At 43.4% G+C, this 26706-nt stretch overlaps 1 protein-coding gene across 9 annotated transcripts in view; it reads left to right on the top strand.

Moving 5' to 3' along the window:
• Positions 1-26706, top strand: part of ntng2b (netrin g2b) — an 82965-nt gene that overhangs the window by 38122 nt on the left and 18137 nt on the right. For 8 of the 9 annotated variants that reach the window (XM_053854079.1, XM_053854077.1, XM_053854076.1 and 5 more), the window contains 6 exons: positions 8686-8858; positions 11169-11198; positions 19324-19692; positions 25391-25471; positions 25672-25752; positions 25859-25933. In XM_053854079.1, coding sequence (XP_053710054.1) covers positions 8686-8858; positions 11169-11198; positions 19324-19692; positions 25391-25471; positions 25672-25752; positions 25859-25933 — 809 coding nt within the window. The remainder of the gene's footprint in view (positions 1-8685; positions 8859-11168; positions 11199-19323; positions 19693-25390; positions 25472-25671; positions 25753-25858; positions 25934-26706) is intronic. The other variant, XM_053854082.1, reaches the window with a different exon arrangement.

Below are 26706 nucleotides of genomic sequence, written 5' to 3'. Positions count from 1 at the left end.
TCTCCTGTGATCCGTTGAGTTCATGATGCCGAACTAAAAATCCCGAATTTACAGCAACACGTGTAAATACAATTAATCATCTCACATGCTCAGTCGGGGTCAGACACCCGTTTGCATGCAGACTCACAACACTGCCACAAAAACTCCAGGTTGCAAATTCAATAAAGTTCATCGCTTCGCCTCAGCTTCCAGGTAAAAAAGGACTTTCAGCAGAATATTAGAGTCCCATTTGAGAAAAGGTGTTTTTACACCTAGCCGTGCTAAGAAAGGTGGTTAGTGCTTTTCATCATAGTGCTGAGTCTGCATGTTTTCCTCACGCTTCTGTGGAGGTCCCATATGGTTTCCGTTTTTATCCTCCACTGCCTTCCATGCATTAAAATTATTAAATCCTCTTTGGACAGGCTAATGCTTGTCCTGAAGTGGGGAGTGGCAGCAAGTGCTAACAGCTGAAAACACTGCCATGAGGTATGATCATGAGGAAGTGCCATCTAGCCACAGCTGCCATCTAGTATTCTTGTGCACAGAGAGGCACAGAGAAGGTCATCAGGAGCCGTAGTGTGCCTATGTTGACCTAGTGAAGGCCTATGATGGAGTTTCAAGAGCAGTAGTTTGGCGTGGAATGTCAGGGTCATGTATGAGGACTGTGACACGGAGGTGAGGTGTACTGTTGGAGTGACAGAAGGATTCCAGGTGAGAGCAGGATGGACAGGATAGGTAGGAGTCTCCATGGACCATGATGTTCGCTGATGATGTGGGAGTTTTTTTTCCTAAGTAAGGAAGCTAGAGGTGCTGGCTACAGGATAATGGAAGTGAGTCGAGGCAAGACAGAATCAACACATTGTCACTCATAAGGTGATGACACATTGACCATGCTGAAGTAGAATTTTTCGTCCTAAATTACCGCAGAATATGCTTTAGAAATGAGATTGTGTTGACAGAATACGTGGATATGAATGAGAAGGAGAGTGTGTGGATGGTATGTGGGGTCAACCTTCGGGAGTAGTAAAGGGAAGTGAAAGTGGTGAAGACAAATGTTAATGTGAATGTGGAACTATGAACTTGTGTGAAGAACTCGCACAACTATATTACATATTGGTAACATCAGCCGTGTTGGTTGATATCAAGACAGGATATAGATTACCTGTTTAGTAAGGAGGCAGCTCACGCCTGTGGCAGGGGAGTGAAGTGAAGCACATCGGAAAGGCCAGTGAATGTCTGAGCAGACTTCAGCCATGGGTGGCGGCACTGGAGGGAAATCGATCCTCTCCCTTCAGAGACAGGAATTTATGAAGCGGGAACATAAACGCAGTCATGTCCAATTAGTGGCAGTGAATTTACGAGGCGAGTGGAGGAAGTGGGAGGAGACCTGGTGATAAAGACCTCATCCGAGGCAATAAGGCGTTTTGTTGATCAATGATCCCGGCTTCACGTGAGACCCTGTCCTCGCCTCCCACCACGCTGGAATCAAAGTTGTTTCTTCAGGATGTTCAGTGACAGAAGGAGCCAGAATCACTATCAATTCATTCATAACAAGTGCTGTCCTTTCTTTAACTATCTATTTATTACTCTTATGGCTGTTATAAATCAACACTTGCTTCCTGATGTTAGTGTGCATTAATTTTTTTACTGTCTACGATTATGGAATTCTTCATCACTGGTTGCGAACGGCGAGAGGATAATATCCTCCCCAGTGCCATCTATTCCACTCATTCAACACACCCATGAACCTCATTGGTTATCTTCCTCTTTCTCATCTCTTGGATTCTTGGTCTTTCCTCTCCACAGGTCCAAAACATCTGGTCCCCTTAACTTTGCCCACAAACTTCTTTCTTCTCATGAGCTGTCACTCTGATATATCCATTTCTGATCTTGTCCTTTCTAGTCACCTTTCTATCTTCATTTCTGACTGTTCTGACTTTCAGTAGCAGAACAAAGAGCAGAGGGTCGCACCAGAAAAGTATTCAGCTCAGTAGGTGTCAGAACAAAGCAATAATGTGCTTTAAAGAGACGTCAAAATGTGAAGAAATGTTTGAATGCTTAAACCTCAGTTTGCTTTTATTATGAGAGGGCATCTTGGTTTTTCTTCATGAGTATTTACGGCTTATGGAGAAGAGTCGTGGAGAGGCGACAGGGGGCAAATGGACAGATGACAGAGTACATTGTTTGTACGCCTTTCACAGTCCGCCTTTACAGTCTACCTTAAAAGGCGGAGTCCAGCTCAACTGACGGTGAAGACGCGCTGACATTGCAAGTCACACCTCACATGTTCGCAAAAACTGCTGAAAATGCTGCAATTTTCACAGCGTACAGGATTGGAGTGTATGCTGCTAAAGCGCTGGACAAAGCCCTGCGTTTATAGTTGTGGATAGTATTTCTGAGTTACAAGAACAGCACATTTATTCCATTAATAAGGGTCAGTGGAAAAATGCGTGAGAACAAAGCAGACTCGGAGTTTTGACGAAATTGGTAGTGATGGTAAAATGAGTCCTGAACAAAACTTTTCATTGTGTGAGAAACAAAAACACCGCTGTGAGGGCCACTACTTCTCCTCGTTGAGAGCAGTCATTTGAGGTGATTCGGGCATCTCAGGAGGATGCCCCCTGGACGCCTCAGTTTGGAGGTGTTTCAGGCACAGCCATCTGGGTGGAGACCGAGGTGTCGACTCAGGAGAAGGTGGGAGCATCTCTGGATACCCCAGTCAGAGCTGGTGGATGTTGCCTGGGAGAAGGACATTTGGCGTGACCTTCTGAAGCTTCTGCTCCTGTGACCTGGCAACAGATGAGCGGATAAGGATAGATAGATAGATGGATGAACAAACACACAACCAGAACTAAGCTTCCTGCCAGTCCTTAAATGTGAGCTTAAGTTCACTCACCCAGGCTCTGGTTTAATGTTAAATGTAGATTATACATTCAGGAAATCAGTAATTGTTGAGTGTGGTCAAAAAAAACCTCCCGCATTTGTTCAGGTGGAAGACCTGAAATGTTTGGTGTAATGACATTGCCTTATTTGGAAGTGGTAGAACTGGAAACCAAGATCAATGAGGGCCATGGACCAAGACCAAGATCAAGACTTAACTGAATACAGAACAAGCTGTGGTGTGTTCCATCGACAGCATTCCAGTTCTTGATTTTCTGCTTTTGTATCTCATAACATGATGAGGTCTTCAAAGGTTCAGGTTGATGCTACTGTAGGTTTGTCCAGTAGAATGTGCAACTGTTGATTTCTAAGCAGTTTTGCATAATTTAATAGGAATGTATGACAATGGAAAAGCAAACATTACTCTGCCAGACACGTGGTCTCCCATCATTGGGCTCTATAGTATGACCCGTTCAACCTCTGACAAAAACATTGACACTCATTGACCATTAAACTCTCCCTGCTCTGATGCTCCAGCCAGTCGTGCAGGCAGTTGTGTGTGTGAGGTATCAAGGGAAGCAGTTGTTTCGAGCGTGCCATCTCGTTGACGGCTGATCGAACACAGAGCAGAAGAGGAGGGAGATCTCCTGCTGGGTAAGAGCCGCATCGATGCAGTCTGTCATCGCAGGTTAGAGCACGTCAGTGTGGACCGTCCTCTCGCTCCTCCTCCCGGTCTCACCACCCGTATTCCGATCACAGACATGCTTGTCATGACTTTGACACCGCTGCCCCGGCTCACGGACGCTTCATTCCCATGCACCCCAACCTCCTTGTTTTTTCTTCCCCAATTTAAGGCACTTTTTTGAGGGCATTGGTGCAGCCAGCAGTGGCAGGAAAATTCAAGCGGTATAAACAAGCCCAAAAAGAATGTTTGCGGTGAAATTTTAAATAAAGTAGGAGGGGAAGGGAAAGAGAAAATAAGAGAAAAAGGGAGTGATTGCGGTGTCCCCAGAGGAGAACAGAGGAACAGGCGTTGACTACAGTAAAGGGACAGATAAAGCCCCATTAACTCCAGCATCCAGCTGCTTTCGCTGGATTTGCCACCACATGACTTCCCCTTGATGTTTGTTTATCTTTCTTCTTATTTACTCCTCTAATTGCCACGTGTCTGCTGTCTAGAAGAAGGCAGTCCTGGTATCATTAAATGCAACATGACTTCACAAAGACAGCATGAATAGTGGACAGAGCGAATCGAAGCAGCAATGCCGAAGCAGAGAAACGATCGTTCCGAGATCATCATGTTCCTCTATGATTAAACTCAAACTTCCAACTATGATGAAAACAAGGTAACATGTTTAATCTTCTGCTCAGATGTGGAGGGACAGAACTCCATCTTCATAAAAGATGACACTATCCCAAAGATGAAGGACCATATTTTAATCTCATAATCCAAACACGCCGTCAAGTTTTATAATCCAGCCAATAAAAGAGTTGAGCCAACAGCGAAGCTTCTCTGTCTAAGAGAGTGGCTGGAGGTGAGACCTTTGCTTGCTGTGATTCTGAACCAGTCCATCACTCTTGTAATAAAGGTTGAAAGCTTGTCCGAATCTACCTTTTTTAAATTTCTGTGAAATCACTTGGTCTGGAAAATGAATTACGCGCTGTGTAATACAAATGACAATTGCATATGTGGAGAGTTGAACCGCATAGTTATAGTAGAGAATGATTAAAAAAACACACACACATGCCACCTGGTCACCGCCGTAAAAAAGCATGAGAAATGCAGAGATTAACCGACTGATTAATTGAAATATTCATTTGGTAAATGAATAAAATAGTGCTAACGCAATGAGCGTTGTGAAACGCCACTTCAAACGGCGCACCTCGGTTGTAATTAAAGTTATTGACTCAATGAGGTGTCAATCCCACGATACAGCTCACACACAACAACAAATCTTCTGTTTAGATGTGATTTTAGGGACCAAATTAGAGCAGAGAGAAAAATAAATCTTTTAAAATCTGCTCCTTTTCAGTCTATTTTCTTTTCCCCAACAGATTTTGCAGTCTGCTGCCATTCTGTGCACCTCTGCCTCTATTTCCAGGAATATCTTGTCATTGACACTTGCTTCCTTCTGTGTTTATAGACCCGTATTGGGTAGCAATGGTCCACATTTGACCAGGATCACTAGCCTGCCATGCTGCCCTGTCAAACTTGAATTTCTCCTTCTCCAAGATTTGTGACGCCGGTAGCGGACAGTGGGCCGTGCGGAGTCATATGACGTTCTTCAATCATTGATCTCTATTTCCTGTTCATTTCTCTGTATCATTTCATTGACTTTGAACTTCTTCCCTTTTCTCTCATTTCTTCCTTTATATCCATCATTCCTGATTGAATGAGCTTCCCCCTACTCTCCATTTTCTCCTATATTTGGCTCATAAACTTCCTCCTTTATCGCCAGCTTGCCCTCCTTATCCTTAAAGGTTTCTTCTGGCTCTTTGTCCAGCTTGGATGCATGGATTTTTTTTTGGATTGCTTTGACCAGTTGTTTCTTTTCTTTTGCCTGTCTCTCATGCGGTATGTCAGATGTTATTTATGAATTAAGCCAATCTCATTCGGGAGCGCTGGCTATTTCTGACAGTCTGGTCTGCTGGCTTCAGTTGAACAACAGTTGTTCTCAAACGTTCCGGCGTCGGGATCCGCCATCCTCATCAGTGCTTCAATAAGTCCTGGCTCGTAATGACCTTTAAAGAGGAGCACCTTCCTCCCTCTGGATCATTCATGGGTGGACGTTTATATTTCTTTTTTCGGCTCAATAATCTCGCGTTCCATGCTATCGACAGCCATTCCAAAAGTCTCACCTCCAAGTGCTCAGAATTCTGCCGCGAGTTGTCAGCACTTCTGTTCTATAAATAAGAGCACACCTACCAATTAAAATAGCCCGGTGTGTGTATTTCTCCGACATCCTTTGTTCTAATAGTTGCTTTCACCGCCCTTTTTTGTCTCACCTTCCCTCATTTCATCTCTCCCTCTCCCTCTCTGAGTAAACAGACAGGTCTGTGATGGATCCAGCTGTCCCGTCTTAACTTGCTTCTGCTCAGTGCTGCTATTCCCACTTTGATGACTTTGCAGCGAAGGCAGACATCTTGCACATTAACATATGATTGTGCCCATGGATTATTTGTGTGTGAAGGGACTGAAGAGAGGGATCAGGAGGAATCCCAGCGCAGGCTGTCATCCATAAGGAAAGCCAACTGAGAGGTTTGGAGTTTGAGAAGTTAGTGTCACATCATTCACGTCGGAGGAGTGGAAGGACGGGAGCGTTCTGGGTCCTGTTGGAGATGTAGGTCATCAGGAGAGAAGTTTTAAAGTGGTGGAGTTGAGACTACAACTACTCAACTTAGGCGAGATCTAAATGAGTCGACTGGTGATGTCATCATTCTCTGAGCACAATCTGCCCTAAGAGAAGAAATGTCTGAGGCTCTGGGTCCTACCAATTAAAATAGCCCGGGGTGTGTGTTTCTTTGCGAGTTTTTATCACAAAGGACACACTGAAGGGCACATTTTACAGACATTCTTTAATTTACCGTAATTTCCGGACTATCAGCTACAGCTTTACAGGCTAAAATCAGATGAAATCGGAGGCGATGAAAACAATGAAATTCGAGGCTTTTGATTTACCCTTTAAACGCTAAAAATTTGCTGTTTTTGCCCGTGTGTTCGTAGCTCCGGCAACAGAGCCAATCTCCTGCAGGTCTGGAATGGAGAAGCAGCAGCTGAGACCAGCTGTGGTGTCGGAACTTCAGGCCCCCGGGTGAAAACAGTGCATTTTTGAGCACTTTAATGTGAAAAAAAGATATGAGGAGTTCATGATTCAAGTTCAGAACGTTGCACATTGTTTGTTTCATGAGTCAGTCTACATGCTGGAGAACGTTTCAAAACTACTTTTGAAAAGCGTTTTAAACCGGCGCACCACTGACCTTTGTACGGCACACGCAGCACCACTGCACCCGCAGCTCTATAGACCTCTATGAACAAGATCCATTTTCCTTTTTAGTGGGTGCGGCTAATAGTCCAATACGCTCTATAGTCCGGAAATTACTGTATATCCATTTAAATGTAACTGTATTTGCAACACCTCGGCATGTTCCCCAACCCACATATGGTTATGATTAGTCAACTTATCTTTATGGCAGTCAGTGACTAGTCGACTACCAAAATAATCATTATCTACAGCCCTAGTTGAGTTGTACTTGTTGTGTTCACTCATTGCAGGAATCTTTAATTTTGTCTTTAAGTTTCACCATCCAGATCCATCGTTGTCTCCGCTTAAAAGATGTGTCAGATGTGATTCATCACCAAAGATACCGGAGATAAAAAGCAGTGATGCGTCTGGAGCCGTCAGTCACTCAGCAGAGGCGTTAGTCACACAGACTCTCATCCTTGCTGATGCTCTCTGTGCCGTCGCCACGATCACACGAATGCATCATGACGGCACAAGACAGACGCACGCACCTGTCTCATTTCCAGCGCATAAACTATTTTCACCATGAAAAAGAGATGTTCAATTTCCGTCCTGGCTAAGTGGACAGCTCTTGTCCTTCAGGATGCATGCCTGAGACACGGCCTTGTCTTCGGGTGGATTCTCTCTGGCGTGTCCTGTCAGCTCTTCGAAGTGATCACAGAGACATTGGTAATTTATAGGACCGAGATACGGAGCACAATACGACATGACTGACTAATATTTTCCTCCCTCTGAGGACTTTCATTTGTCATTATCCTGCATGTAAACTACACTTAATGCTGCGCCGCTGGCTGATGGCTGACAAGACAAACCCTTTAAAAAAAACTGATGAGAAAGCACAGATTAGTGTGCGGGTGGAAGATTGAAATCTTCATCCCGCCTGAATACAGGGCCCATTCTCTGAATATTTGATGCAGACGGATGGCTGTTCACTCCAGTGGAACAAACTGGATTGGAATCCGGTCGCTCATCTGGAAAAGGCAGTAATTTAAAGTGGGAGCTGCTGAGTGTCCTTAAAGTCCTAATTTCCTCCCATCTTTAACCCCCAGATGAGACCACCTGAGCCCGGCCGCTCGCCGAGGTTGAGGTCTGGCAGCTCTCGCAGGGGCACGTCTGCACAAGTGCGTTTCAGGAGTTTTGATACTCTATAAATAAATCTATTACACTTGTTGAATATTTAATCAACCGCAGGACAATATGCCCCACACTGACAAGTGTTTCATCTTAGACTGCTTCATCCCTTTTCTTCCTCATTTCCATCACGGCTGCCAACATCGTAACCGACCTCGCTTGAGCGTCCTCCCTAGTCACTCCTATCCACCTCATCCTCACTCATCCATGAATCTCAATGGCTGTCTTCCTCTTCTTCATCTCCCATTATCCCTGGTTCTCCAAACCATCTGGCCTCCCTGACTTTGTTTCACCCTCTTTCACCTTTCACCCTTCGAACGTCATCAGTGTCCTGCAAAAGTTCCCGCATGCTGGAGAAATGTTGCAATCCTCTAAAACATTCAGCAGACTGAACATCTTCATATGCGGAGATCGCATCTTTACTCTTCCGCACCGTGATACTTCATTTGTTTTGACTTTGACCTATTAGTCACAGTTTGGGATATACCCGCACAATCGTGTAGTAATGCAAAAACAATACCTCACTTTCAGTGACAACAAGATGACAAAAGGGTTCCACGCCAGTAACCAGACAAAAATGTCATATGTAATGGTTGCACATGTATTTGAATACAACTACTACTGAGTTGCAATACTCCAAATGTAATGCTGAATCATCCTTTGTCTCCTGAAGGTGCAAGTGTAACCTCCATGCCTCCCAGTGCCTGCTACTGGATGGGAACCTCCAGTGCCAGTGTGAACACAACACCACGGGCCAGGACTGCCAGCGCTGCAGGAAGGGCTTCAAAGCCAAATCATGGAAGGCGGGCTCCTATCTACCCACACCCAACGGGACACCTAACACCTGTATGTACCCCACTCATGCTGGATGAAGGAGAGAATGTCTTGAGGGAACGCTCTCATTTGAGCAACACATTAATTTATCCGTTTCTGTCTCAAAAATCCTTCATGCCAAATCAGCATTTCTAATGCAACAAAATGACCAAACCACAGACACTGATATGAACTGCTCAATTTCAACCTTAATTTTCATTCCACTTCTATTTTTGTACCTAGCTGCCTTTTGACTGTTTTCTATCTTGGTGGACAATGATGATTCATTCTATTCTATTCTTTTGATTCATTTTGATTCATCATCTTTAGAGTTCTACTGCTGCAGAAAAAAAACGATAAACATTAATATAAACAGTAGTGACAGGTGAGCGCAGAACTGGGTCAACGTGTGGCCCCTTGGCTACATTGATGAAGCCATAAATGTAAAGAGTAAAAGTATGAAACTGAGCATGTGGGAATGTTTCTGACAGTTTATTTTTGCACATATTGTATTGAGTATTTCATTATTATTCAGCCGTTTAATTTCTTTTTTTTTTTTGGTGTTTGCCCATTTTTGACAGTATTTCTTGTCTTATAAATTACTATCATTATTATTATTATTAGTAGTAGTAGTAGTAGTATTGTGATTTATTAAGTACCTTTATGATGTCACATTTTGTCAATAGCTCTTTCTGATTTAATTTTTTTTTAATACTAATTTTTTAATAATTCGATGATTAATGGCGCTTTTTTTCCTTGTTACTTATCTGTATATCTTTGGTGTTTTCCCATCATATTAAGGCTCTTTTTCCTGGTCCAGACAGCCACACACCATAGTCACCGGTGTAAGTGGCGGGGTCAGGTCCCCAGTACATAATGGGACACCTAGATTGACAAGCACCCACACACACACTTTTAGAGTCAACAATTAATCCCTGCCTGACCTGTGGAAGAAAACCCTAACAAGAACTAGGGGGAAGACACAAACTCTTCATGGAAAGGCTTTGAGTGAACTGGGTCTTATGGTGTACTGGATTATTGTAGTTTGTGATGCTGCGGCAAAGTTTGTCATCATGTGAATGAAACAGAAATATCTTGGTAACAAGGACGAACAGTCAGATCTGACACACGTAAGAAGAAAGTGTGTGTGTGGGGGTGTGTGGGGGGGACCCTCTTGGAGAGCAGCTACAGTAGCTAGCGATGATAAAATAATAATCTAGGCCAGCCCCTCCCTGCGCTTCTCCTTTCAAAGAACCATCTCAGGAGCAGAGACGAACACACCTGCACTCTCTGCAGAGAAAGGCCCTATTGTCAGCCCCTTTTATCATGCTGTTGTTTCCAACCCAGTTCTAATGGCGCCGACGTTCACCTTCACGTCCCCTCGCCTCCGCCTCCCTTCCCCCTCAACGCCATTAGTGTAATTTAAAAATTCAAATGTTTGCTTGTTGCAACACAAAATGGCCAAAGCTCCCGATGCAATGGGGTCTCTGTGGATCGCATTATGCACGGCCGGCCGAGCCAAACGCGAGTCCAGTTTAGAAAAATGTGCATGAGAGGTAAAAAATTTAGACTTCAAAAGAAGCAGGTTGCACATTTTGAGTTCGTACATGTTGTGAATTTCAGTTTACAGAGGCAGAGGTTTAGCTTCAGTAGCATGCTAGCTCGATCGTCATGGAAGTAGGAGCTTGTTGAATTGCTTGTAGAATGGAATCATAATTTTAGCATTTGTAATGAAGTTTCAATGGGTTGTGCACGCTCCATGATTTCCTTTTTTATTCATGAATTATGTATTTCTCTAATGCACCAGGGCTGAGGTACTGCACAGCTTCATATTTGAGTTAAGCACTGCTGTACCGACTCCTTGGGTCATTTATCATATCCTTGTATTGTCAAACATTACACAGAAATATGTACTATGTGAGAAACACAGTAGTACTCGTCGACACGGTATTGGAATGTTTTATTGTTAGTCATTTTTATTGACTGTAAATAAGCAAAGTCGGAGCAGATAACTGATGAAACTAAGGTTTCGATGGTACATAGGTAAACAGTATTTTATCTCATGTATAGCAGAACAATTAAGGAGATGTGTGTTGATTTTGTGATAATCGTGTGTTTGTGAAAAACGTGACCAGTGAATCTGTCATGTGACAACCTGAGATGATGGCGTCAGCTTCAGAGCGAGCAACCATGGACCGGTATTTACTGTTGAGTGTCACAAGACGGTCCAAAACAAGCTCTTGTTTTATGGAACACCTCTTCATCTCCCCCCCTCCCACCTGAGTCTTTAGGCAAATGAATGCATAAACAAACAAGTTCTCATCTCCTCCTCTTCTCTTTCAGGCTCCATTGCTGGATCCCCCTCCGGTTCTAGTAAGTAATGATCTGATCTATCATGCTGCTCTTCTCCGTCTTTTATCACTCCCTTTCGTTTCATTCTTTTGTGAAAGTTTAGCCTCACACTGTTGCTTATGTTTGCCGCTTCAACTGCCCGCCCACTCGCCTGTCTCCAGTCAGTCATTTCACTTCTCCTGCATCTCCTGTCTCGGTGCCGCAGCTCGGACCTTGTGTGCTTCATTATTAATAGGCCGTGCTGTCGCCGTGTCCTTTCATCACAGCACAACTCACTAACCCGCACAGAGGAATTCTTCCACAGTTCTGCTGCTTCTGCTTTGACTAAAGATGGATGGATTGAAGGGCAAGAACGGGAGGTGGCTGGAGATAAGTGTGGAGCTCAGAAGGAGGGTCGAGGAGGGAAGAGAAGAGATGGATGCGGGCGCGTGTTACTGTGTTGTAATGCAGTGAGATTCAGGGTGAGGAGCTCAGGGAGGCAGGAATAAAAGGGAATTTGATTAGGGATTCTCTCTGTGGAGACGCTCTCAGCCTCCGAGCTGTTAGACAGAAACGATCGGCAAAGTGGCAACATCAACCCTGACAGCGCTGGGCTTTTCTCCACATGGCCCAACAAGCTGAAAAAGCTGGTGCATGGCTCGACTGAGAAATTGGACTGCAGTGCAGAAGTCTGTTTAAAGCGGCTCCTCCCACAATTAGAAACAATTGTGTGTTTATTTCGAGGAGTAATGGAGTTGGTTTTGTCTGTTGATTATCTCTAGACTTGTGCTCATTAAGTTTTCTGCTGAGCAGCCACAACATGATCTTCATCTGCTCCACCCAAAGGGAAGTAGAGGGAGGAAGCAGGAGGTAGGACGACTCGGGGCTTCTTAGATGAAGGTGAAGCTGGACAGTGGAGGGAGCAGGAGCTGAGACATGAGAGCATTTCAGAGGTCCTGAGGAAGTCGAGAGTTGGTTAGGCCAGAGGATACTTTTATGGAGAGAACAACACGCTTCAAAGAGAAATATTGTCCTCCCATTCACCGCAAGAGATAACTGGCAGCTCATGGTGTTTGTCGCTGGAGGGCTCGCCTTATCCAGATGTTTTTAGTGCTGCTCGTCTTCTTCAACAGACTTTGACTCAGGTGATGAATTCTGCCTACAACCCTGTCATGAACTTGAAGTGTAAAACATCTTCTGGTGGTTCAAACTAATGTCTTGGTTCTTCCGTGATACACTTTCCTGAACTGTGGAGAACTAGATCACGATGGAGGGAAGATCACTAGTTCAGTTCCCCCATAAATTCACAGTGTCCATGCCAAACTGTCCTATATTTTAATGTCACATCAAAATGTGCCTCTGAAATGAAATGATGTTTTAAAATGAAGTACTGCACAAAACAAAAACATTTATGCTGTTACACAGAAAGTACCTTCCAAGCCATTGTGTAATATCAAACAATGTTCACTTTCAATTTCCACTTTACTTTCTACTTTCCTGCTCATGGCCCCCGTAACAACAATCCCGTGACTAATCTGCCGTATATGAGTGAGGAATCCATGGGATCTCAACTTTGTACATTTAGAATGACTTTAATCGCCTGATTTGTTTTAAGAAATAGTTTTGCATTTTTCTTCTGTCACCTACTGGCTGGGAAGTAGGCTGAGCTAAGCTATGGTGTCATGAGGTGAACGGACTAGTACAAGCTCACCGCTGAACAACAATATATCGACATTCAGACAATGAGGAACATGATTTTTTTTTTTTCTCGTATTGGCGCATCAACTTATGGATTGCCAAAGAGATGTCACTGAAACAGAAACAAAGCGATTTAATGAAGACTGTATTTGGAGACAATTTATTTGTGTTAATATTTTTACTATGAACGTAACAGCTGTTGTTTTTGACAGAAAGACGAAGGTTAGAGGTGCAGACCTACAGTATGAAGTCTTTTTGTTTAAAAAGCTGCCATTTGGTCACATGCTCATATAGTTTCCAAACCTGTCCTCCAGCTTTCACAAACTTTCAGTTGCAGCAAATAAAATTCAGGGATTGGCAGCGACCTTACTTAAATATGGAGTCCAGTCTTTACCTTGAAGTAGAACCAGTTTAAGTGGCTCTTCTTGTTGCATCGTAGGATTCCTTGTACATGGCTGATTTAAAAGGGTTTGGAACCTGAAGTATAGAAACTGGTGAAAACAAATCTGCATTTGGAAGGTCCAACATGATTTAACCCAGAAGGTGTTTCTGACCGCCCCCGCATGTGCTGCCCTTCCCACTCACCCTGAGCTTAACACCTGTGAAGAGAGGTTGTGAAGTGGTCAGAAATGTATTCTTCTCCAGACATCAAATGAGCTGCATCCTCAGCCTCTTCAGGCATATCTGCATTAAACCGTTCCTGGACCACAGAGTCTAAAACATTCATGATGGCGGAAAATAAAATGTGTTATTTTGTAGTTGGTGCTCTAATACTGTTGGTAGAATGTGGCAAGCGTGTGTCAAGGGCGACGCAGGTGTGCACCTCATAGTCAATGTGACATTCCATAAATGCTTGATGAACCTTTGAAAACTAGTGCAGGACAACCACGTGTATCTTTCTGAGGCCATGTCAAACCTACAGGACACGCTAGACATCCGTTCTGACACTTCACTTTAGAATAATCCCACAACAGAAGCAGTCAGTCATTTGAAAGTGAAGCAGCGCTCCACCCTTTCTTAGCCTCATGCTAAATTTAAAGCTGCCTGCCTTCGCCAGTCGGCAGCGGAAATCTCGAGTTCCGTCAGAAAAAGCACTTAAGACGCACGAGGAGCTGGGATCTCGAGTCGCGCTGTGATGTCACCAGTCGTTTTCCCCGCTCTCTTAAGCAAATCCATTAGAGCCCGACAACACAGCACTTTCTCTTGCTGGTTTCAGTAGGGGAGTTAAAGAGTACATTCATTAGAAGAAACCTGAAATATACTCTGTAAACATAGTCAAAGTTCCTGGAATCTCTTGGAGATCTTTAGCTACTTTGCTGTGGCTGGGTCTGCTGGACGCACCTCTCCTCGGTTATGTCAGCCAGCTCGTGAGGTGATTTGTACCTGCTCAGTCATTCTGTGTGACACTGTGTTGAGGATTAAACCTGAGCTACTCTTTATCCATGATTCCAAAACAACTGAGTCTCAGTCTTTGGACACAAAAGCAATTGCAGATTATCAAAGTCTACATAATTGTTCCAAGGTTTAAGGTCTGTTGGCACGAATGTGACCCTGATGCAGCGTGCAAACCTTTGTTACATGTGCGCATAACTTCGTAACAGTATGGGTAAATTGGGCATATGGTGCTTCTCAGCCAAGGCCATAAATCATCTGCATCCCTTCTTTTCCTCGTGGGAAAGTAAGGTCTTGGGTGCTGCTGTCTGCTTGGCTGCTCATGTTAGTGTCTCACCCAGAGGTTCTGTTGGACTGTAAACAAGGTCCACCAAAGGGAGGGAGCAAAACCAATTGGATCCCAGATAAGCATTATCTTTGCTACAAATTGGTTTCAATGGAATTATGCTATCATGAGCTGGTGACCGTCAGATCTCAATTTACAAACTTGACGTGCTTAGTATTGAAATCGAATTTTCACCTTGTTTTATTGGTTCAATTAGAAAGACACGACAGAAAAAAAACTCATTTTGCATGACTTGAGGAAAACAGATCTTACTAACAAATCAAAAACAAAAGTTTCTTGAAGCAGTGATTGCGCGGGTTGCTAGCCATGAGGCTATGGTGTCATTGTTTTTGTAGTATATCCGAGTTGTCAGAGCTGTAGCTCTATCATCTAGCTACCCCAGCTTATGTAAATATGTCGACTAATAACGAAATATTTTCATAAAAGTGATTTGTTGATTGAAGGTTGTTTTATAACGTCACCTTATGCATTTTTATTTGCTAGTTCTGGTGCATTAGCAACAGTAACTAGATGCCATATACAAGTAAATAGTAAATAAAACCTTCCTAAAGCCAGACCCAAAATGTTATTTATAGAGCACTTATATATATATATAAGAACATGTTCACATTAAAAGCGAAAGTGCTGTAAAACGTGAATTAAACAAACCAATAAAATAAATAAGATGCAATAGTAAAATGCAATTAATACCGTAAGTCAAACAAAACATACAGAAGCATCTAAACTGTGGCAGTAAAATTACTATCCAGATCAGCTGAGTGCTTTGATAAAAGTGGATGGGTGAAAATGTGTTTTAAGAAACGTACTAAAAATGGACAGTGATGGTGCCTGTGTTGTGTGAGGAGGGAGGGCATCCCATAGCCAAGGACCACAAGCTGAGAAGGCCACGTCTACGCTCATCTTTCTCCTGGTTTTTTTGCATCTAGGAGCAGCTGGTCATCTGACCTGAGGGACAGGGGAGGGACGTAGCGGGTTAAGAGCTCGGCCAGATGGGGAGGTGCGAGACCATTTGGTGCTTTAAAATCAATTCTGAAACTCAGTGTAGAGCAGCTAAACTGGGAGTAATCCACTCTCTTTTGTCTGATCTGGTTAGAAATCTCACAAACACGACAGAGATGGCTGGGTCACTCCCATAAGAAGACAATCACAGTAGTACAGTTGTGACGCTATATACCCGTGAACCATAGTTTCCAATTCCTGCCTTAACAGTCTGCACCATAGACAGCTGGTGGAGAGAGAAACAAGACTTGACAACCAAACTTAACATCACTGCCCATCTTCAAAACAAGGTTTCTAATGGTGGGCTTAACATAGTCAGTTTATATTGTTCTGAAGAGGCAGACATATAAGCAGTGCCATAAAACTCTCCTTGATAAGCTTTTGGGACACGTGCTAATTGAAGCACCAATTATTTACCACCCACTAACTGACTTGTTGCTCTGTCACAGCTACGATGGGGTGTTACCATATAATACATATGCATATTGCAACGCTCAACGGTTGGACATTGAAGCAGCAACCCATGTTTGACCCATTTAAATGCTTGAGCATGCCCAGATGAGGATTAGCAACCGCTTGGCACAACAGTCGGATCCATGTAGCCAACAGCTTATCGGCCTGGCTTTGGAGAGGCAGGGCCAGAGCTGGTGACCAAATCCCTAAACCCTGACTTACCTATGTACAGCCAGACTGTGACCTCTCATGATGCCTCATCGCCCACCTTGGGATGGCGCGACGTCCTGCCATAGCTGCAGCACTTCCTGCACCAGTTGTGTCAGAAAGCAAGATAGCATGTGTCTGCAACACGGCACAGGCCGGGGAAATGAAACTCCAACCACCTTCACTCCCTTCGCCTAGATTAAGACCCTAATATCTGCTTTAATAAAGACTGAACTTGGCAGAGACGTTGAGAAATTGGATCATGCCTGCAAAATCATGTGACATATTAATAACATCCATGCTGTCACTCGCTGGTTAGCTGGCAAACGTTGACCATCTCTGAATCACAATGTCTTCATTAGTCTGGAGATAAATCAATGTCTAGCACTGGAGTAATAAACGATGAAAATGCTCAGACTGACAGGTGGCATTAACCATCGCCACTATTCCTCTGGTTGCATTAATACTGCGGCTGATGTCGTTCCATGCTCTTATTTGGGGGGGTGTGGGCCAGATATGCTCATGAGCCAGGGAGTGTCATGGGACAATTGTCCATCTGTACAGACAGACACAGGCACATATCAGAGGATTATGCAATGAATCAGCGGAGATTGGTGATGCGCTCCCTGGAAGAGTGGTGATACTCTCTGCTCGCTGGAAATAAAGCTTGATTTTCTTCTGCTCACCGGATTTGTCGATGAAGATTCCAACTCTCTCAACGCGCGTCGTCTCTATCAAAGAGCAGGAAGGCAGATGATGGATGACTTAAATTAGACAGCATGGTTATGCAATCATAGGAGAATATGAAGCTGCTCACAATGCAGCCGTACAGGTAGTGAAAATTACACAAACCTCCTGGTTATTGATGTTGGGCTTGCAAACCCTGTGGACCCCAAAACTCCTGCTCGTCCAAGTTTAAAGCCCGCCAGATCCTTCTCCAGGGCCCGTCAAGCTCCTCTTTCTAGCTCTGCTTTACAACACTCTTGCTTATAGTGTTTTTAGGCGCTAACAGCAGGATGAAGTCTTGCAGGGATGATGGTGGTTTAAACTTGAATCCAAATCCTGGCTTGTGAGGGAAGAGAATCAATTGAGTTAGGAATGTTGAACAGGTATCTGCCAGAGAAGTAAATCGGGAGGGAAAACCTTTCCATTGGTGTGTAAAAAAGGTTCTCTATAATGCAAAGCAATATGGCAACAGTTTCAGCTTACCTCCTCTACTGTGCTCCCTCACCACTAGTTTAATATTGTGGCTGAACTAGTTTTACTGGGGGACATGGGGTTATGGGAAAATAATCATAGATTCCTGTATGAATCAGCAGTGTTATTGTTGTTAATCTTTGCTTCTTTTATCTCTCTTTAGGACTATTAAGTTTAGTAAAAGGGACCATAAAAATACCCATAAGTTGGTTGCAGTAGTCTGGTGCTAAATGCTGTGGTTAACAATATCATGAAAGTAGAATTAGTCTCTGCCTGTATTAGCCGACACCATGCTTTCTATGTGATAGTGACATCAGGGAGACACGTAACCCACACATGACACAACACAGTTTGATATCCCATCTAACCGTACATGGATTGATGCTTCCCACTTTTGGTCGCCTGGATTTCTTATTCGCCACAAGTCTGCCACTGATGTCACTGTTTCATTGTACCACAGGATTAAGGGTAATATCAGTTTTCTACAGTCAGTTGGTCATATTAATACTTGTGTTAATATTTCCAAAGGTTTTAGCTCTGTCTTATATTGTGCTCTCTAACCAAAGAGCTTAACACTAGGTAAGTCATTCACCCATTCACACACATAATCATGCCCAGACTGCAGTGGGCTGTGATACAGTGGAGTTAAGTGGCACACTGACCCAAACACGTAAGGAACTAGGAACAAACCAGCAACCTCTCAGTCACAGGCCGAACACAATATCACCTGAGCTATGTCACTTTTATTACTTAGAACAGGTCTTGTTTTATCTTTGGAGATGCCATTCTGTACGTGTTCAGTTCTGCAGACAGGGATCCAGAACTGAGCAGCGTCCCCGCTCAGTACAATGATCCAAAACCTAGTTGTTTGATTTGGTTCCTTGGAAGAAAACATTGTGTCTAATTTACAATCGTAATGTCCACATTTACAGAAGATGGAAGTTGCTGTACTGGAGCACAATAGGGATTACTGGCACATTTTATTTAGACCTGACTGAAATATTGTTTTGACCTCTGTTGATCAGTAAAACCAGTCCAATCGGAATAGTGCCTTGACTGGCAGTGAAGTGCATCACGTCTGTCCACCAGTAACACAGCCTTGTCTTGCTCAAACTGCTGTCCTGAACACAGAAACAAGCACCAAATTGACTGGATGCTTTTGCAAGTACTTTGATGCCATGGGTGTAGCTTTTCACAGTTTGGTGCGGATATGAATTTGGGGCTCTTGTTTCCATTTAATAAAGGAATTCTGAGTCACGGCTTGCTTAGTCCATTTAAGAGTTTTCATGCTAACAAGGCAGCTCCAAAACACCTCTTGTGGAATGGCAGACTGTGGTCTAACGTTCGACTTCTTTGTACATTATTCTTGTCTGGAATTAAAAGTGTTTCCTAGGGAACCACTTGTTGCTGAGCGCTACTTTTAGAGGCTAGTAATTGATTGCCTGGAAATGTTTGTGTCACGTTTCAAGATAACTAGATGTGTTTGCAAACAAAATACTGGAGGACCAAGGCAGAGAATCACAAACACACAGACAGACTCAGTGAATCTGTCCCACCACCATATTAAGAATAGTCACACGGTTAGCAGTCATTGTTTTCAGACGGGGAGCTACAGCATTGGAAGGGACTTTTGAATTTTAGCCGATCTCAGCAGTGCAAAATCACACTTCCAATGTGTGTTCTCACTTCTGACGCTATCAATGTTCTGGTACGCCTGTGTCTATGCACTCGTTTGAAGAAAAAAGGGAAAACTAGGGTTTCTGTGGGTAAACAATCTGAGGCAGCATCTCTTATGCTAATGTCCTAGCTCTCTCCTTCCTCATTGCATTTACATTCTCTGTCCTCACGCATCTGACGCAACCGACACCTCAACAGCTCCGACGGCAAAAACTGTGGCAGCAGCAAACTCAATCTCGCGAAAAGACAACGTGCTACCCACCAGCCCTTTGTCTGAACATCCGCACGCACCCATGGGAGAATCTGACACACTTCTAGAAACACCAGACGCACGCCCCCCTTCCGTATCGCCTCTGTCAGAGAACAGAATTATACTTGAGGAGTTGAAGAGGATCACACCGTCGATCCCTCATCACCCACATCTGCCTGACTCGGTGCCACAGGAGTCGTCCAATCATTTACGGCGTGATCATCACCATCCTCATTCCAACATGGATCCATCCTTCCATCTTAATAGCTCCAGTCTTTTGGTCATTCTGTCAGAGCTGGAGCATCATAAGAAAGAAGGTAAGAAAGCAAGCAGAAAACATCAAACCTAGCTTCCGTGAATGCGCCTCCTCTTCCTCCTCAGTCCATCCAAAATGTTCTCATTCTCAGAGACGAGATCCAAATCTGATTTTGTGGCAGTGAGAGGAGAAGTTGCACCTAGCCAATGTTTAAATTGCCTTCCCTCCACTGCTACGGTGTAAGGACATGGCACAAACTGTCACCTGCCAAACTACATCATCTGGACAGTGCGTTTTGTGTTGACTTGTTTCCTGGCGAGATCATGATGATCTCGCTATAATACTGCAGAGTGTGAATTGGAATCATAGACGGACTGCACGTAGTTCATTAAACTTTTTTAAAAAGCAAGTATGTGTTTCCCCATATGAATACTGTGGGAATAGAAACACGATCAAAGCTAGAATGGAGTTAATGAAGCAAAGATAACACACACTGTTTATTGGTCTACTTAAAGGGAGCCATGTCGACTTTGCCTGAGGTTTTATCAGTAGCACAAGCCCAGAAAACATTTGGAGGGACTGACTTCTTTACCCAAACATAAGACTGCTGAACCAAACTTTTAACAGACGTTATTGAGCAACACATCCTCACTTCCATGGCGTAATATATTGGTGTTGGAAGAGTGGACTTTTGCGTCCTATACTAACAACAAAGGGTGGTGCATGGTGATGCATAGGCATTTTAGTGGAGTAAAAAAGTTTTCCTTTTTGCGTAACTATTTATCGCACGTGGTACTGACGGTGTCAGAACGTCACTGTGAATGAAGCACACGGTTGTTTGAGGGCCTTTAAATAACAATTGATACATTACATGTAGAACGGAAAGGGCGTCCAACTTTCTTTTACATGACGCGCTGCCCACGGCGTCAGGATATGCAGCGGAAGGCGGAACCAAATGCGTGAACACACCTCAGCGTCAGCATAGGACGCAAAAGTCCACTTTTCCAACGTCAATATATTATGCCGGGAATGAGTATCGGTTGTTTTGAGACATTAGAAGCATGTTTAGTAGTGGACGGCTACAATTTGTAGCTTCATTTATCATCTCTAAAAATTAATTCGCACACCTCCAGGCATTTTAGAGTCTGGAGTTGAACCTTCACCCTTCTTTCCGTGGGGTTGCAGCATAATGCACTGTGCTGCCTTATTACTGTCATTGCAAAAGCAAGACAGAGCTTGACGTCTTATGTTTGGGTCAGCTGCTTGAATTCTAAAGCCTGGTAGTTTCAGCGAGTAGAACGGACCTGACATTGACTGGCAGGGTACGAGCCATCTAGTATAATTACATGTAGCTTAGCATCATATTCCATGTCAGACATGCTTATTGAATTTCGGAAGTGACAGTCAAATCTAGTTACTGCGGGTAAGTGAGACGGGCGCAGAGACTAACAGGACGGTGTAAGTGCTGTAAGTTGATTGATTTCTGAAGAGATTAGAATGAGAGAAAGACATGTATGAACGACGAGACAGAAATAGCTGGATAGATTTAAACTGTATTTACTCCAGCTGAGAGCTGAAATGATGATATGTGGCCTGCTATGTTAAGAAATAATGCCTCATCAGCGGCTCATATAGGTCAGTATAACATTACACGTCATGTAGCAGATGCTTGGATCAGCAACAAGGAACTTGCCAGGGGCCACACTGGTTACCTCACTGGGATTCCTACTCCATAGTTGCTACCCGGTGAACTTGAATAGTGCTGAGGTGTGTTATCAGCCAAAGTGTCGGCACACTTTCTCCAGAATGATTTAGGAATTGAAAAAGGCATACAAAAATAAAATAAAATAAAAACAGAAACAAGTCTAGACAAACAGCTTAAGATCAGTTATTTTGGCTGATATGAGAACAGCTGCATATTAATGGACTTGACAGCATTTAGTGTCAAATTTTTTCCCACTTAAATGCATCAAACCTGCATCTGTAATATTTTCCATTGGAAGTGACAAGATATAAATATGGCTGAGAGGATGAGACAGTGTCTAGCAGTATCGGTGGGGCTGATAGGGTGTTTAGTAATATGATGTATGATGCAGATCGTAATAATAGCTGCTGCTTTTGTGGTTTTTCTAGTGACAGCGGCAAAGGAGCTCCATCACTGTCATGGTTTACTAAACCCCAAAGACTTGTACAGACTTTATTTAGTCAAGGAGAACCTCTGATCGCTCCAACTACAAGTGCCTGATGTCAGACAGTTTTGGGTTGAGCCGATTGAGATTATTGCCCGCATGTCTTCTCGCCGCAGGGCCTGGAGGGTTGCAAAGATTAAATGCTTCTGTGTTCAACCGCTGTGCTGCTTCAGCCTTTTCAGTCAACCATGACTCAAAAGATTGTTCTCAGAAGAGAGCTGCAAGTCGATGCATGTTTTGTGTTGCCGTGACAGATGTGTGAGAGAAGGGCCAAGAGTCGGACACGAGTGAAGGTAGGACTTTGATGCAATGTAAGGATGGCATGGAGCCAGTTGTGTGAGATGATGATCCAAGGTGCAGTGAGAACAGCTGCTGTTTCACTCGAACCCCAGGGAGAGGGAGGGATGAACGGGAGCGAGTGGGCGGCTGATAGCCTGAAGGGGGACACCTCGCAAGGGATCAGGAGGCTTGCAGGACCCTTTCTGAAGAAGAACAACTGTGGAAGTACATTGCTGATGCAAAGAAAGCCCTCAAGGGGAAACACAGATGGAAGAACCAAACACTGTACTCTCAGGCGGTGTAGTAATTATTAGGCACTGGATGATGTCATGGATTCATGTGGTCTGCCTTTTTGTGTGATCAGGACCTGAAATACTTCCTGCAGATACTAATAACTGAGGCCTTTATGGCTAAGAATAAACGCCTGCATATCAGCTTCACAGCAGAGTGGACAGAGCTGTATGTTCACCCTTCAATTTTCCTTTGCAATGTTCCATTGCCACCCTCTGGCTGTGAACTGTCCCCTTGCATGTAGGGAATTCCCTCTTGACTTCAATCCCAACATGTAGTATTGAAACGCTTTTGAATATACGTGTTCACTGGCAGAATAACATTGGTTTGACAGTAAATTTTTAGCGACTAAGGTTTGAATCCCGAATCCCAGGACTGAAGCTTCTTTTCTTGTATTTTGGAAGCCGTTTACTGTTAGTTAGTTTTAAATTGCTCAGTATTTCTGTAGATACAAGTATAATTCAATCATAGATACATTTCTCTCACAACTTGCAACAAAGATGTCAGCTTCCAAAGTCAAATCAGTTTAAAAAGAAAGGGCTAATGCTTGTGTAGAAGTTTGAAATGCTGAGTCCACCTGTGCTGTACAACAAAGAAAGGAGCCAGTATGGTAACTTCACAAGGAGTGAAAGGTAGATGAGGTTTCATGAAACAGTGCCCTGATTTTCAGTGGCCACATGATGGCACTGTCTGTTGTAAAATGGTCAATGAAATCTCAAATCATTTCTAAACCTAAAGTACCATCTAGTGGCCTCTGAAAATTAGGACACTGTTTCATGAACTCTGCAATACTGTTTCATGATACCTCATCTAGCCATCACGCCTCACAAGTCCTCAGGAAGCTTAGCTTCCGATCTGACTGACCAGCATGATGTGATCCCTCTGTAATAGCTGTGTGAAGTAGCCTGGGAGGTGACTGATGCACTGGCCTCATAGTCGCCATCCACAGCAATATGAAGTCGGGCCGCCTGTGAAGAAATGTCTTCAAAATATTCCTTAACATGAAAAACCATTGTACTTTCCTAATGATCACAGGGCTCGAGCAGTTGAAGTGAATTGAATAGGTAACGGGGCGGATAATGATCTCCAAACTGAACTAGTTTCCCTTTCTTTCCTCTGATAGCCCTAAGAAGTCAGTGCAAAGGATGCTGGGAATGGCAGAAAGCCCTCTGGGAAAGTGGAAACAAAGAGAAAGGGAAAGGAGGAAGGGTGGGGGAAAGTTGAGCAAGAGACAATTAAAAATGCAATAAAAGCGAAAAGTGTGTCCCCACTTGTCTTCAGAATGGATTGTTGAGGGTTGGTAGCGTGTGGCATCAGTAAATCCTGTCCGAAGAAGCACACCCGCGAGGAGACATTAGCCTAAAACAATATAGTAAGTAGTAAATATAGAATTCTGTTTTATTATTGCGGCAGAGGATACAGAGTGAAGCACGTACCCTAAGTCAGAGTGTCAAGTAGCAGTCGGAGGGTTTTTCTGACAACCAGATAAAAGGAAGTGTATGTCATCCCTTTCACACCCACAGTGAAAGGGCGGCAGTGGAAGAGTTTTTCAAGCCTCTCTGACTCGCACGGCTTTTCCCCCAAGCCCACGGCTGCAACCCCTTATGGGCCAATCTGCTATCTGACAGGGAGAGAAGAGAGACAGAAAACAAGGCCTACAAGGAAGACAGCGTCGGCCGCCGTACAAAGTTTCTGTTGTTTAAGTGATGAAGGGAAAGAAAAGTAAAATACCCCACAAGAGTTTCTCGTTTGATAACAGTGAAGCATTTCAGAATGGTGCCAATGTGGATTCAACCAAGAACACAGCCTTTTATATTTAGGCATCCAGATAATGAGCAGGCGTCCAATTGGCAGGGCTACAAAATAACAGGAACATTATAGGCTAATATTGTAAGCTCCCTTCAGGACAAAGCTGTGGGACATCAGTTGCAACGATTCATCAAAATCCGGCCAAGTATTTACACAGCTGCACATTTTAGCCAATTCTTTACCAAGGGGAATCCGCCGCCATCAATTTCTGTTTGGTTTTAGAATCACTGTACATCTGTTTACAACCAGTGGTTTGAGGATTTGGAGAAGAGGTGAGGTTGCTTGGAGTTCTGAGGTTTTTCCATGGCAGTCTAATTGGATTTCTCTGCTGCAAGGGAATGCGTGTTGTCATTCTAGTAACTATGCCTTACACTTGTGTTACCTTGTGGACATGTTTGGAGACAAAGCTAGGGAGGTTTGGACACCTGGAAGGTGTTTAGAGGAGGAAGACAACCAATGAGGTTCATAAATGAGTGAGGACATTCAGAGGACAGTCGTGACTTGGGTGGATGATCGAGACAGGCAAGGTGGCTTCCTGTGGTAAACTCTGAAGTGCTCAAGTAGCTTTCTTTCATTGTTATCACAACCTTGTTTAAAACCAACAAAGCGTTAGAGCAGATGTTTTTTCTTTCATTAGAAAATAGGTATATAAAATTGTATTGTAAATGATGGTATGGTTACTTCAGTGTTAGGCAGGGGTTTACTAGCTGTAGCTCCAAAACAAACTTCTGAATGCATGTTTGTTTTTTTCGTGGCAGTGTTGTTCTGAACCTTGTTGCTGTGATCTAGTTTTAAAATCCACATCAAAATTGTCACCTGCATCTCCAAAGTCAGGATTTCAAGTATTTGAATTCCATGATCAAAACCCTGACATTGATGCTAGATTTCCTCCCATTTGCCCTGCCCAAACGCTTTTTTTTACTATTTGAAATCGCTCTAATGCTGTTGAGGCCATTATGTTTGCACCACAGTACCAGCCAGGATGAGTAAGCAAAAGAACTCGATAGAAATTCATCCGCACCTCTAGAGTTGAAGTGAATCAAACACACATGTGAATCAAACACACCTCATTGACATGCGATGTCAATGAGGTGGGCCGAGCTGAGGTGAGGTCTCGTAGATGTTAGATTTAGCAGCCGAGACGCTGATATTTCCCCTGTAACTTTTCCGCTTCTGCCAATGATGTCACAGTTCACCAGAAGTCTGGCGGACGTGACGCTCATGGATATGGAGATGTGTTAACATTGGAGCATCACAAGGAAGAAACGAAAGGTATTTTGGTCATGTAGAGTAGGAATGGTAGATGATTCAGTCTTGCACACCTTTAAAACATAAACTATTCATTAAACCCAGTCGATTTGTTGTTTTGGTCTTCTGTTGACCTACTTTAAGTTCTTAAAAGTAAGCTTCTAGACACTCTTGAAAGTGGGATATTCCTTCTCATGTTTTACCTTCTCTGACCACTGTCACAGTTTCTCATAAGTCAGAGGGGCAGTTTCATGACCCCACACGAGGATCGTCGAATCACGGTGAGGACCATTATCAAGCCAAAGGTATAGTGAGTACACATTAGGTAGATAAGTAGCTAGTTATTCATGACGTTGTGCTGGGAATTCTGTGAGATGTAATGTTGTGTACATTTTTACCGTGGCGCTGAAGTGTCAGTACCCCACGAGTCTGAAAGGCATCACCTTATAACGCCATCTGAACACGGAGGAAAGAACTCTGGATCAGGTACCTCTGTCGCTTCATGTTTCAACTGTGGGAGTGAGAGTGGTAGTTTCAGGCAAGTTGAACTGAACCTTGCATCAAAGGTCATGCATTCCATTATTTTCAGAATGGATGTGATACTAGTCTCTAACCTGTGAGGATTCATCATTGTAGAGCAATTCCAATTTCTTGTGTATATTTTATTCAGCTGCTAGGAAGTCTGGCCCAGGAGCCAATTGTGGCCCTTGATGAGATTCCAAGTGTCGTAGGTTCGACAGGAGGATGTAAAATACACTCATTTTCAATCAAACAAGGTTTTTAAAGGGTGCTCAGCTGTTTTTATTCAAAAACATAACAGGCAAACCCATTTCCTCTTTTTTCCATGACAAAACATTATTACAGTTTACATTTAGTGTCACACCACTCTTCATGTTCTATACTTTTGAATAAGACAAGTCTGAATTATGATCCTGCTTAACAGGTCAAAGTCAAGGATTAAAAAAACAGTCAATAAATTAAAAAAAAAGTCAAGACAAAATAAAAGGGATAATAAAATCAAAGAAAAAGTGATATAATCGAAACACATAGGATCCAAGAAGAAAGCAGGTCCCAAAAAATATTAAAAAAAAACTTGGGGAAATAAAATTCTAATAAAAATAAAATGAAAGAAAACAGAAGGGAGGACAGGATGAAACAAGGATGACTATGGATGGGAGTAGCCTTCTGGTGAAAATTCTACCGCCATTGTCAAATTTAACCAGTGAAACAATTGCATTGATATATATATATATATATAT

This window comes from Synchiropus splendidus, chromosome 1, assembly GCF_027744825.2.
Source record: "Synchiropus splendidus isolate RoL2022-P1 chromosome 1, RoL_Sspl_1.0, whole genome shotgun sequence".
Lineage (NCBI taxonomy): Eukaryota > Metazoa > Chordata > Actinopteri > Syngnathiformes > Callionymidae > Synchiropus > Synchiropus splendidus.
This window is presented reverse-complemented; position numbering and strand designations above follow the sequence as displayed.